At 28.6% G+C, this 13,359-nt stretch overlaps 1 protein-coding gene across 1 annotated transcript in view; it reads right to left on the bottom strand.

Moving 5' to 3' along the window:
* The window catches only part of LOC108752725 (adenylate cyclase type 10-like), a 14,978-nt gene continuing 1,619 nt past the window's right edge, over positions 1-13,359 (bottom strand). Inside the window, exons 4-30 of the mRNA XM_018493759.1 lie at positions 11,924-12,055; positions 11,486-11,697; positions 10,728-10,932; positions 10,272-10,351; positions 10,030-10,166; positions 9,603-9,817; positions 9,183-9,289; positions 8,572-8,696; positions 7,939-8,074; positions 7,523-7,666; positions 6,926-7,132; positions 6,562-6,836; positions 6,212-6,492; positions 5,847-5,980; positions 5,602-5,761; positions 5,036-5,265; positions 4,639-4,831; positions 4,364-4,567; positions 4,017-4,211; positions 3,651-3,889; positions 3,204-3,460; positions 2,981-3,101; positions 2,584-2,767; positions 1,816-1,900; positions 1,447-1,555; positions 788-1,069; positions 1-586 (exon numbers count right to left, since the gene is read on the bottom strand). Coding sequence (XP_018349261.1) covers positions 431-586; positions 788-1,069; positions 1,447-1,555; positions 1,816-1,900; positions 2,584-2,767; positions 2,981-3,101; positions 3,204-3,460; positions 3,651-3,889; positions 4,017-4,211; positions 4,364-4,567; positions 4,639-4,831; positions 5,036-5,265; positions 5,602-5,761; positions 5,847-5,980; positions 6,212-6,492; positions 6,562-6,836; positions 6,926-7,132; positions 7,523-7,666; positions 7,939-8,074; positions 8,572-8,696; positions 9,183-9,289; positions 9,603-9,817; positions 10,030-10,166; positions 10,272-10,351; positions 10,728-10,932; positions 11,486-11,697; positions 11,924-12,055 — 4,805 coding nt within the window. The 3' untranslated portion in view covers positions 1-430. The remainder of the gene's footprint in view (positions 587-787; positions 1,070-1,446; positions 1,556-1,815; positions 1,901-2,583; positions 2,768-2,980; positions 3,102-3,203; positions 3,461-3,650; positions 3,890-4,016; positions 4,212-4,363; positions 4,568-4,638; positions 4,832-5,035; positions 5,266-5,601; positions 5,762-5,846; positions 5,981-6,211; positions 6,493-6,561; positions 6,837-6,925; positions 7,133-7,522; positions 7,667-7,938; positions 8,075-8,571; positions 8,697-9,182; positions 9,290-9,602; positions 9,818-10,029; positions 10,167-10,271; positions 10,352-10,727; positions 10,933-11,485; positions 11,698-11,923; positions 12,056-13,359) is intronic.

Consider the following 13,359-nt stretch of genomic DNA (forward strand, 5'->3'; position numbering starts at 1 on the left):
CTCTCATTTTCTACATTCTTTTTTCTCGAATTCGCAAATATCCTTGGCGTACTCGGCCAAATTCGGCCAAATAGAGCAATTAATTAAATCGCAATACATAATAATTAATCGTCAAGATGTAAGTGTAAACATCGGTCGTCGGAAGCGTTTGTATTTAAGCGGAACTCGCAACGAGATCGAGATTCATCATGCGCGGAGGTCACTTTGTGGAAAATAGAAAAGAATCGAAAAAATTTCCTCGACACGAAGATCGTGGGCACGAGGGGGTCGTGTTTATCTTCTAGAACATAAAAATGTAATATGCCTTTAATAAATAAATATTTCGCTAGAACATCTTCTTTCCGTTTTTAACCAGTATCTATGAAGATAATGGATTGCAATAGATACGAAAATAATATGCTACGTACGAAATTGTGCTTTTCATTGTTCGTTACAAGTGTGCATCAGGTAACGGTAAAGGATAAAGGATAGTGGACCACGTATCGACGTTAAAGTTACGAATATGTTGCCAAGGTACGATATCTCTCGAGCCAATGTATTCCAACCAGTATTGCGCCATATTATTATAAATTTTCTCCCTCCACGTCTGCAACAAAAAATTTGTCATACCACATAGAACACTTATTTATCCATCAATTCATCATTATCCATCAATATTGTCATTAAAGATAAATTAATAGAAAAGGTTTAACCTATTTTATTTGTCAACTAATAAAAGTTATTTTTATTAGTTGACAAATAAAATAATTATTTTTAGTTAAAATTATTTTTACTTCAAGTTTATTACCCTTTTATTTTGCATGATCCATGCCTTCATCAATTGGTTTTGTTGTAAAATCGCGAATTTTCGTGCTTTGTACAAGTAGATTTGTGTATTTGATTTGTAGCCCCGAAGAACATTCAAATATGCCATCAACAAATATAAACGTGATTTTATAAATCTCGCGTACTTAGAAATGTTTTTGAGGCATTTTCTAATTTTTGAAATATCTTGAACAAGATCTTGTGACTCGTTAGAATATTTTGTATTGATGCAGTGCAGCAATAGCAGCAAGTAACACTCGAGTCCCTAAAAAAATGCACTAAAGTATTGCTGCACAATTAAAACAAAATAATTGTTTCATGTTATCTAGATAAGAAGAGCAACAATAAATAAATATAACTTATTTTTATTTTTGTCATTTAATTGTATCGTTTTTTATTTACAATTATTTTATCTATTCATGTTTATTTCTCATATTGTGTATGTAATAAATTTATTATTATTATTACTATAACTGATAACTAATCTCGAGAGCAAAAGACAATGGATTCTTTATGATAGATTTGTAAAATTATAATTTTTTTTTTAGAAATGATTAAATTTATTCTAAGAAAAAGAATTATAGAATTTAATTTATAAGAAGAAACATGAAATTGTAAAAGTTTTCAAAAGTTTAGGCATACCTTGCTGCAAGTAAGAATTCGAGAAAAGTCATTCCAAGTGATATCTTTCACATATTTTTCCGCACTGCATACAAATGCATTAGGAACCGTTTGACCCCTATTGTGAATATTACAATGTATTTTTTAGTACAACACACTTCAAATAATATATATTCAATTATCTTAAATCACAAAGTCAAAAAACAAAATAGGAATTTTTAAAATGTGATTAATGAATTTTTAAGATTGAAAACAGGATTAGAAACAGGAAATTTAGGATTAGGAACAGGAATTATAAAGTTTCACTTTCTTAGTAAGAAAAAGTTTATCGTTTTTAAGTAGCTTTTGATTTATGACTGGTAAATGCGAGCACAAAAAACAAATACTTACATTCTAAGCTGGTACATCCATAAACCTGTCAATAAGCGACACAGGCTTTGTGGGTCACGCATTACGCAAAATTTGGATCTGGAGGCTGTACAATTTTTGAGTTAAAATAATACAGCATTTTAACACTTTAATTGCCGTTTCACTTAGATTTGGTTAATGCAAAATTTGTAACACTTTCACGAGAATTCTGTTATTCATTTTTGAATGATATTTTTTGTTTTCCAGATTAAGAATAATTTTACTAAGAATTTTAGACATTTCAAAGAAATAATGTAAAATATATTAAAACATTTAAAAAAAATAGCCAAATATTAAAATAGTCTCTAGATTTGATTAAGCTCAATGCCGAAATCAGTTTAGCAGTCAAAGTGTTAAAGATAATTTATACTTATGAGAGAGAGAGAACTATTCCACAATCATCATAATACAATTTTATAATTAAGTTAATTATAATCAGAATTTTTAATGTAAAATATTAATTAGAGAATTGGAAATCTTAAAATATTGTTATAAAAATATTATATGACAAATTGACACATGTGTAAACACAAATATAGTCTGAATGTGCGCGGTATTATACTAATTTGATCATTCGTAACTTAAAAATTATGACATTATTATATCACATTTTTAATGCGTATAAATAATTTTTAAAATATGATATTAGAACATTGTATGGTGATTGCGGGACATCCTCTGTAAAAAATTATAAATAGGTAATTATTTATTAATTTTAATGCATCTATACACACTGCATACAGTTATTACCAATAAATTTCACATAATAGTTATAAGATGTCTCGTACAATTCCAATACTATTCCTGCATCCAGTATGAGATCTAAAGAAAGAGCATAATACCACGTTTTAGCTGACAAATCTGTATCCTCGTCTGCCAAAAAATATAATTCCCGCATCAAGTCAACAGCTTCATTGACACGTCTAGTCCATAGCTAATCAAATTATTAAAAAATATTATACATAATGAACAATGATATGCATACTAAATAACAAAAAATTCAAAAGATGTCTACATAAAAATATTAAAACACACAAACGGAAGATTAATTTCTTTTTAATTTTGGATCTTTACGTTGTTCAGAATTTACATAGAATGACATAGATACACAAGAAATTTATGAGAATAGATTAATTTCAAGCAATACCATTATTTGAATTATTGAGGGCATAATAATCAGCGTCAATTTCCGAAGATGCAATGCTTCAGATATTTTCAAGACCTTTATACCTATAAGTACGGCTTTTTCCAATTTACCTCTTAATACTCTATTTTCACATATGCAAAATATTTAAGGAATGTAAATTAATTAAATAATAATTCAAGGAATGTAAATTAATTTATGATGCATCAAATTTAAGATGTTATACCTAATTTGATACATCGTTAGATAAATATTTGCCACCATCGTTATTTCCTCGGCATCATTCCAAACAGCTTTTCTCTCTATTGTGATTAGCATTAGTCTCTCTATACGTCGTATTAACTTAATGTTTCTTGTGCATTGCAAAACTCGTACTGTTGCAAGATATATTTCGCCTTTCTCTTGAAAACTATTAACGTTTAGAAACGCAAGCTTGAAACTTCTCAAGGCAAACGACTCCGCCTTTTTTAATTTGTTTTCAATCTATAAAAAATTACACAAAAATTATTCTCACTACACTTTTTATAATAAAAAAATCATTAGAACAATAAAAAAAATCCCTAAATTATATCCCTAATTATGTATCTTCTTTTTAATCGTTTTTTCTTTTCAGTTTCATCTTACTTGACTAAATTCTTTGCATAAAAATAAAAAGCTATATTAGCTATAGTACTATGAATCCGACGCAAAGACGTCGCAAGTACGATGCCAATTCCAATTTCTTTATAACGAGTTGTTTTGATTTTTCATCAATTGTATACTTATAAGGAGGATCACGTAGTTTACAAAACATTTTTGATATTATATTATCACAGATGCCTTTCTCCATAAGCAGAGTACCTCGCAGTTTCACAGCCAAGAGGTAATATTTTTTAGCTTGATTATAATTTCCTAATGCATTGTAAGCATCACCTGAGTATAATTAATATATATGATAAATAACGATACATTCTCTTTAAAAAAAAATTTTTTCCGCAGAACGATGTCTAAATAGGGATATTTTATTTTATTGCAGAATATTTCGTAAAGTTTCACGGACCCATTAAAGCTAGAATAATTCCTTTATTCGTGATACTGTCCTTTGTATTCTCATCCTTGGTCAACTCGTTCACTTTGACGGCCTTACTTCTTTTAGCGGCAATCGAGAGCAACTTAATGGCATAAAGAGGTTGTGCAATTTGGATCATTCCGGCGCTATACTGTATAAAAAACTCGAGTAATTTCTCGATTTCTCCTAAAGAATATAATTTAATAAAGAATCTAATTAATGTGATATTATTAATCTTTTACGTATTATAAAATTGTGCATAAAATAATTTAATTATTTTTATTAATACATTTTTTTAATTTTTTTAAAATTTGGTTTTTAAAACATTATTAATTTACCACTGTTTTCAATATGCTCACGCAACTTCCAGAAAAGATGGCTGATAACATTATCGCATTGACAATTACGATAATCGATATGGCTAAACTTTTGTAACAAACTTGGATCAGAAGGATCTATCGTCATTTCTGGAAAAATACTAGATCGCCTTCTAAATATTATGTTTAATATGTTTCTGTCATTGTTTCCGTTTTTGAAAATTACTGTAAAAATATGTTAATGTTTAAAATTAATGAATTTCAAAATAAATACATGTATATTCATTAACTATTACCTCCATTTTCTTTGTCATCAATATCTGACGGCATAATAGATATCCTACAAATATCAACAGAATCTCTTTTCTTTTCCGCAGAAATTGTTTGTATTGCCGGTTCTGGAAGTATTGTCGGTTTCGTCCATTTATCTGTGACAAGCGTTCGATGACGGATAAGCGAAATTTTGGGTTTCAAATATATATCTTCCTTCTAAGAATATGAAACGAATCAATTTTTTTAACAAAGTTAGAAAAAATTAATAATAAATTAGGAAATTTAATAATAAATTTCATTTTTAAGTACTCTTATAAGTACTTTGATTTTTAATTTATTTAGAAACTTTACTATAAACTTTAAAAACTTATTTTCTGCACATGCTCAAAATATAATTAATTAATTATCATTCTAAATAACCTTTAATTCTTTGAGTACATCTTCGCTGAGAATTTTCAGAAAACGACCGCTACCGCAAGAATTACATTTTCGAGCGTCCAACTCACATATCCTAGCTGCTCTCATATGATACTCTTGCTTTTCTTCATCTGTTTGTATGTCATACATCATCTTATGAAATGCACCAACTTTGAACTCTAACATTTTACAATAACTATGAAGAGGCGGAAGATGACGGCTAATGACAGCTCCTAGAGAGACAGAATTATTTGTTTCATTATAAATCACGAATTTACGGAACTGTGCGAATTTTATTGCAATTACTTTTATTGTTTATTTTTCGCAGATTCAAGTTTTTATTAATAAGAACTTCATGAAAAGCGCATTTTTTCATCAGTTTAATATTAAATATTATTAAATATTAAATTTTATTAATATTGTTAATTGTATAAATAATTATAATTTTAATATTAAATATTATATAGCTTATCGCCATCTTTATATAAATATATTTGACATTGCGACGTTACCATGTTGCTTAATATATTATTAAATATTTTATATCTTTTTCAAATGGTGGAACTAACGTGAATGATAACAATTGCAGGCTAACGAATGGTACATATCGGAGAATGTTTGCCGCTTTTTATCTATACAATAAATAAGATCCTGAACGTAGAAATCCCGTCGCTGCAGAGAAGCACATTCTAATATCCGTATTCGAATCATTTCGGAAACGGCTGTGGAGTTACGTGAGAATCATCTAAGCTAGCATGCAATTCAGTTATAATAAGATGTCCGAGAGCTACAATTAATGATACTCACTTTTAATGGTGTGCAGTGGGATTGTATTCAACATTACATTTTCTACCATGCTTCGTTTAAACACTTTGCCCAACGTGGCAGCGCACTTAATGAAATCTTGCTCATAAGGATTCATTCTCTCGTAAATCTCGCTTCTTAATTCTAGAGAGAATTTCTAATAAACAAATTAACGTAGAATGATTGGCGCAATTTCATATAATTGCAAAGACGTTCCGTATATTTTAAAATATCTTTTCGAATCTAATATTATTTTGTTATTGCACTCGGTACGTCATGATTCGTCGTATCGTGAAAAATTAAAAAAATAAAGTAAGAAAGATTTATAATGCCTTAAGAAGTAATACAAAAGGATTAATAAAATATTAGATTTGCCTGTTATGTCGTAATTTCTGTTGGTAATCTCAAAGAAATTCTCGTTTATGTCACAGACATCTAAAAGAGTTATTTCCAACCAGGATAAAGGTGGCGCCAATTCCACTGAAGTCAAATCGATTGGTAGCTTTGTCACTAGAACTCTGTTTGGAAAAACAAGATCCCGTTGTAACGCTTCGCTGGGCGATATCTTAATGAAATTCAGACCATTACTTTGAAGGATCGACGTCAGCAACGCCTCACACCACCCAAGATGACCATCCTGGCATCTTTGCAAAATCCTAATAGAAATCCTATCATTGTTTAACTAATTTGTGAGCTAAACAAATAATAACAAATGGCGGCAATACCTGCTTAATTTTTTGGGTATTGCAAGGACATTCAGAAATTGACACGCAAATACCGGGAGCAGATCTACATTCAGACCGAGCAAATTATAATTCATTAGCCTTTTATCTTCGTAGATCTCAGCTCCCACATGGGACAAGTTATTCCAAGAGGGATGCTTCAGTATCGTCATCGCTATGACGATATTATAGTTATCAAGAGCCGACGATAAAAATTGCCAGGATTCGTGATCAAGGTATTGAATATCATCAAGCAAAATGCAGATTTTAATCTTCAACTGTAATGAATGATTACATTAATTTATATAAAAGCAATTTTAGAAATAGTACTAAATCCTTTATTCAGAAGATAAAATAATGACAATGCCTGTTTTAATATTGTTTTAAAGATATCGATAGTCTTCGTATGACGTTGCGAATCGGTATCCGAGCAATAAGAATCGGAAAGAGGAAAACGAACTCTCATTAAAATATTTAGATAGCAAAAATCTTCCAAGGCGAGAACGTAGCCCAATTTATTAAGTAACTCCTTTTCACGTTCTTCAACAGTCTCGCAATCTTCAGCTTCAAGTATCTGCAAGGAATTTCAGTTATCTGAAGCAATTTGTCTCTGTTGCAAAAACTAAGTTTACTAAAGGAAACTGATAGATACTTATCTTCCATAAAATTAATTTTTTTTAAATCAAGAATTAATTTTAAAATATTTAATTTTCCTTATTCTTTATATATATATATATTTAGCATTATAATATTTATATTTAAAAAAAGTTGTGATAAAAACAAAAAAAATAGGAATATTTCAAAAAATATTTAAATTAATTTTTTATCCTTAGATAAAAAATTTTGTAGATTAAAAATCTAAAGAACAGAATTGATAGAACAGAATTCTCAATTCTTCTCTTTAGTCATTTTATAAAAAGTTTTAACAAAAAATCTATAAAATAAAACAAATAATATTTTGTACCTGCAAAATAATATGATATATAACTGAATAAGACTTCTCCGCGTATGTCGCATGAAGAGAAAGTTTGATTGGTCTTATTTGTCTGTTACAAACACTCATGACGAAAGCATCTAAAAGTCTAGATTTTCCTGATCTCTCGATTCCCTGGATATATAACAGATTAAATTGATTTTATAAAACGTGCAAATGCTACAAAAAATAATCATATTAAATCCTTTATTTTTTATTTTTTATCTTTACAGTTATATAAGGCATAATATATAAGGCACTAATATTTGTAAACAATTTTGATTAAAACATTACATAATTATAAATATTAAACAAATTAATTATCAGAGTTATAACGTATTAAATAATAGTCTGTGACAATTTTATTTTACAAACGCTCACTTTATTTTTGGAACTTTGAATCAAACCTCGATCAATAATCCTGAATATTTTCGATCTGCGACTCCAATATCGTCCAGGATATCATTGAAGTGTTCCAATTCTTGCAGTCTACCCAAAATAGGATAACCGTATTCCAAAGACAAAGCTATGTCTTTCTGTTTTCTATAAAGATATTATGGGAAATATTTACGTATTTTATTACCTGCATAAAAATTACATCCTATTTTTAAATATGTATAATTTAATAATTTAATTCTACTTATTTATTATTTTTTAAACATATAAAGATCGATATTAAAATAAATAAAAATGATAAAAACGGTGGTTTAATATGTTTTAACATAGTGTTATAATGTTTTTAATTATTTGTGATCATTTTCCCTAAAATTTTTAATAAATAAAATAGAAATGCACTGCTATTATGAAATGCACCGCATAGATTTGTAATTTTTATATTGATCAACATAATTTAATAAATCATAGCGCAGTAAAAATTTAATCAATTATTTGGATAAAGCTTTATTTGCTTCAGTCACATTGTTTTCAGTTACAGCCACAAACATAAATGTTACATGATATTTGAAGAAACAAATAAAAAATTTCACTTCTATTTATTTTATTATTTGCATTTAAACGAAGGAATAAATTCAAATACTCACGGTTCATCGCGGAAATATTCAAAGACGTGACATTTTTCCAATTGTTGTAATGTTATTATGCCTCGAGAATAAAATTGATCTTTTCTAAAATGACTATGCAACACGGTGTTATAATCACAGGAAACCTGCAAATCAGGTCTCAGATAAAATACAATTATAATAACATTGTAATGATATTAAATCAAAGTCATTTTATGAAAAATAATATCATTTGATACATTTTTGACAAAATTTTGTGATAAATTTTTGACATAAAAATTATGTTTGAATGAGTTTAAAAAAAATTAAACATAATTATGATTTTTCGTAAAATAACTTTTACTTGATGTCATCTTAATCTTATTACGATTTTGTGTTCTGCTTGGGATATTAATTCAGGAAAAATATATATATTTATATATTTTCATTAATTAATTATATATTTACACATTTTCGATAATATTATTGAATAGGTAGAAAATTACATTATTAAATCTTTTTTTTAATTTTTAGGAAATTGTTTTACAAATGCGTGTTATTATCGATGTAATTTATAAAATAATGTTGTTATTTTTAACAAACAAACCAAACTGTAATCAAAATTTAAGTATCTCAGTCAAGCTGTTAATTACTTTATTAGAGGAAATATTCATTATTCTTATAGCTTTATCGATAGGCGGTCCAATAATTGCGTAATATCTTCTAGCGATATGCCCGATCACGCCACAATAAGCTATTCCTGAAATTAAATTAATAATACAAATACGGCACATATATTTGTATCGCAATGCTGCAATTGTACAATAAATTTATTACGACAGAATGATAATTTGTAAATGAATATTGTAAATATTGTAAACGATACGTTAAAACGATTAACGTTATTGTAATGTTTTTCTATTTTAGTTTCAATTCTTTCTAGAAGATACTTTTTAAGAAATGAAAATCATAGTACAATTAGTTACACACCGGGCATACATTGGGGATGTATTGATCCACTATTATGCACGCAAACAATAATAATATATCTTCGAACAAAAGTGCATTGTTACCTGTTGATATACCGATAAAAACGCTTTGAACCCCTACGATAGTTTTCAGTGTTTGCAATATGTTTATCGCACAAGTAAGTCCATTTTTACAAGTTTCATCGATTTTAAATTGGTTCTCGTTGTTGCATCCACGTATACCAAAAACAATGCAAAAGAAAATATGCTTCTCATACAGATTCATTGTGTTAATACAACCTCCGTATGGCGAAACTATACTATAATAAATATTGAAACAATTTATTTTCTTATTCTGTCTATAAATATAACAAAATGATTGCTGAAAAGACGCAGTATGTTAATTATATATGAAATTAATAACATAATACTTTTGAAATTAAAATTTAAAAGAAATTTTTATTATAATATTTATAAAATAATAATCTTTTTATATAGAAAATAATATCTGTTAATCATATTATAACAATACCTATGCAAAAGTAGAAAGCATTTATCTATCAAAAGAATTAATTCATTGTCTGAAGATATATTGGGAATAATATCAATAGATATTACTGTAATTCGTCTAATCTCCGCTAAGAATTTTAATGATTCACCTTTTTCGATCTGCGAGAAGCAAGGCATACTTAACAAATAATTCTGGAAAAAGCGTACTCACAAATTCTTTTATTTTGTTAATTAAAATAGTTTATGATTTACGATAAACAATACCTGTAGGATCACCGGCTTTATCAAATAACTTTTTAAATGTTTGATGAAATTCGGATTTGTTGCTGCTATCGCCGTGATCGCTGGTGAAAATATTTAATATAAAGTAATGTTATTTTTTACGCATTCTAAACAAATAGCAATTAAGATTTATATAAGATATTTTTAGGAATAAAGAAATAAAAAAATTTATAATAAATAAGTAATAAATAAGTAGTATACGTATAAATATGATTTATATACTATATTCTAATAGCTGTATGGAAATGAAAGAAGAGAGAAAAAACTCGATTTGATTGTAATAGAACACATTAATATTTATCACAGTACATAATAAAATACGAAAAATATAAGTAAGACAGAGATAGATCAAGAAAAAGATGCAAATCGATACAGAGGGGATATAGAACAGTTCATAATGAAGTTATAAATGCAATATGGAATAAATATTTATTTTACCTGTCGAAGTTTTCTCTTTATTATTAACAATTTCTGTCTCACATTCTTCCTTAATAGACATCCTGTAAGGTGATGGTCTGACGTCATTTATTATAAATTCTTTATCTATGGATGGTTCATTGTTTAGATTGTCGTGATTATTCGGCGATTTCGGTTTCATGTAAGTTGAATTTATGTCTGACTGACGCTTTGACATTTTTATTATCTATAAAATTTGAAACACGCGCATCTTCATAAATTTACAGAAGCATTTACTTAAAAAAATATTATTTTGAAATGAGAACTGCCAATAACTGACTAAAATTATAGCATAAAAGTTTGTTTCTAAAATCAATAATAATTTAAATAATAAATATATAATAATTTAAATAATTTAAATAATAATTTAATTTTATAAAGAATCAATTTTTATAAAAGAAATTTATAACAAAATTCAATTTAAAATATATAATCGGCAATGAATCAGTATTGTAAAAATAAGAGTATATTCTTTTCTTTAAAGCAACAATAAAATTTTTTTACATCAATAACTGTTGGTTTAGTAAATAAATCTTTAAATTATAATAATAGATTAAATTTACGTCTAAACTAATTTGTGTCTAAATACAAATAATTAATACAAATAATTAATTATGCGATTTTATACCGAGTAAAAAAAAATGAGATATAGTATTTGTTTTTAGCTTCTAGTTTCTAAAATATTAGATAATAAGAGAGAGAACGTTAACTAGAGTTTTGAACTGTAACTAGAATGTCACCTTTATATTATACGGATTTTTGATGACATAATCATATTGACTTGGCTGACAATGCTGCCATGCGCTAAGTGATAGTATCAAATCATTCGGCAGAGAAATGTTTTTCGCATTTTTTAGCTCTTCGATCGGCACACCACACATCACGAAATGCCGAGCTTCATCGTCACCAATCACCGAGAACTTTACGTCTCCGGCAGAGATAGCCACAGTCACTATTAATTAAAATTTGTGATTTACAATGAAAAAAAAATATGTTATATAAATCCGCTTCATATACACGAAACTATTGTAAATAAAAATTAAACGTGTGATCTTGGTTTTTTATTTTGAATTTATGCAATACAATTTTGATCTAATTTCTTAAATTTAAATTTATACTGCGTAAATTTGAATATTTCATATTAATTAGAACGTGTTATTATATATGGCCATAAATACCTTTATAAATATCGTTGACGTCGTTTAAGACTATAGAATGTTGTATACTCATTGCGCTTGTTATTGCATTTCGCACAACATCATATATGAATTCTCCATCGTGTACTTTCCACGCTGTTAATATCCCTTCAGCTATATTTTTAACATAATATTTATTTTAATAGAGCTTTTATAATATGATAATTTTGTATATATGTGTGATCGAGCACATAAGTGTATGAGTCAATACCAGTAAATCTACAGTTTAATATATATAATTGTTACATCCAGCGGACTCGCACGACTCTTTTCTTTCGTAGAGATCTGGAATTCGTCGAAACACTAAAATTTTATCTTCTTTCCTTTTTTTTCTATCCTAAAAACTAAAACAAGGAATCCGGTATCTCCTCGTGAATGTCGCTCCAAGATAAAAATCAATAATAAATACGTATGAAAAGCGTAAGACCGGCGCCAAGATTAACGATCAAGTCGCGGACGATTCTCGCGAATCCGTAATTACAAAAAAGAAACGGACGCGACGTTCACGGGTATTCTGGGTGGTCCCGTGGCGACGATGCATGCGCACCTTCTTGACGCACGAGACGTGCGTTTTCCCATAAATCTTAAGATCATAAAATTTTGGAGGACACTTTCCCATACTACAGATTCCTGTCAACATGCTTTCCTCCCCCAAAATCTTGACCAATCCAAGAGCAAAGGAAAATCCTACTACCAGCTAACGAAACCTATTCCACCAATCCAAATTTGAGTAATCTGGGGCGATTAGTATAAAAATCGCGATTCCGCGACGCCCTCGTCGCAGATTTTTTTCTAAGTTCTCAAGCTACATTTGTCGCGCGATTTTCCTATAAGTTTAGAGAAATTGTTGCGATACTCAAAAAGTTCCACCCGATTTTCGAAGCCCTTTTTCTCCAGTAGAGTCAGTGTTAAAGAAACATCACCAGCCTTGCACATCCTGGCCAGAGGACCTCCAACGATAACCATCTCAATAGTAAGTCAGTATATCTCTATTCTCTGACTCCCTCCTCGCTTTATCTTTTGATGATTTATTTCAATATTTTATTTTATTTTGTTTTTTATTATTCATTTGTTTTATTTTATTTTTATTCTTTTCTTTTTTTCTTTCTTTCTCCCTTTTGACCTCCAATGTACAAGAAAGTGAAAACATTGCAGTCCATTTATGTTATAATTTCAATCTGTCGCCGTCGCCCCACGATAATTGGTCGCCCCCTGTCGACCAGTCGTTCGTATCCGCTAACACTCTATCATCATCCGAAAAAAATTAAGCCAAACCCTCTCAAATCCACTCACCAAAACCTCCTTCTCTTTTTATTCTCTCGCTATTCTCTCCGTAACTCCTCCCTTCCATTCTGCTTTTTACACTCTCTCTCTCTCTCTCTCTCTCTCTCTCTCTCTCTCTCTCTCTCTCTCTCTCT

This window comes from Trachymyrmex septentrionalis, unplaced genomic scaffold (assembly GCF_001594115.1).
Source record: "Trachymyrmex septentrionalis isolate Tsep2-gDNA-1 unplaced genomic scaffold, Tsep1.0 scaffold62, whole genome shotgun sequence".
Classification (NCBI taxonomy): domain Eukaryota; kingdom Metazoa; phylum Arthropoda; class Insecta; order Hymenoptera; family Formicidae; genus Trachymyrmex; species Trachymyrmex septentrionalis.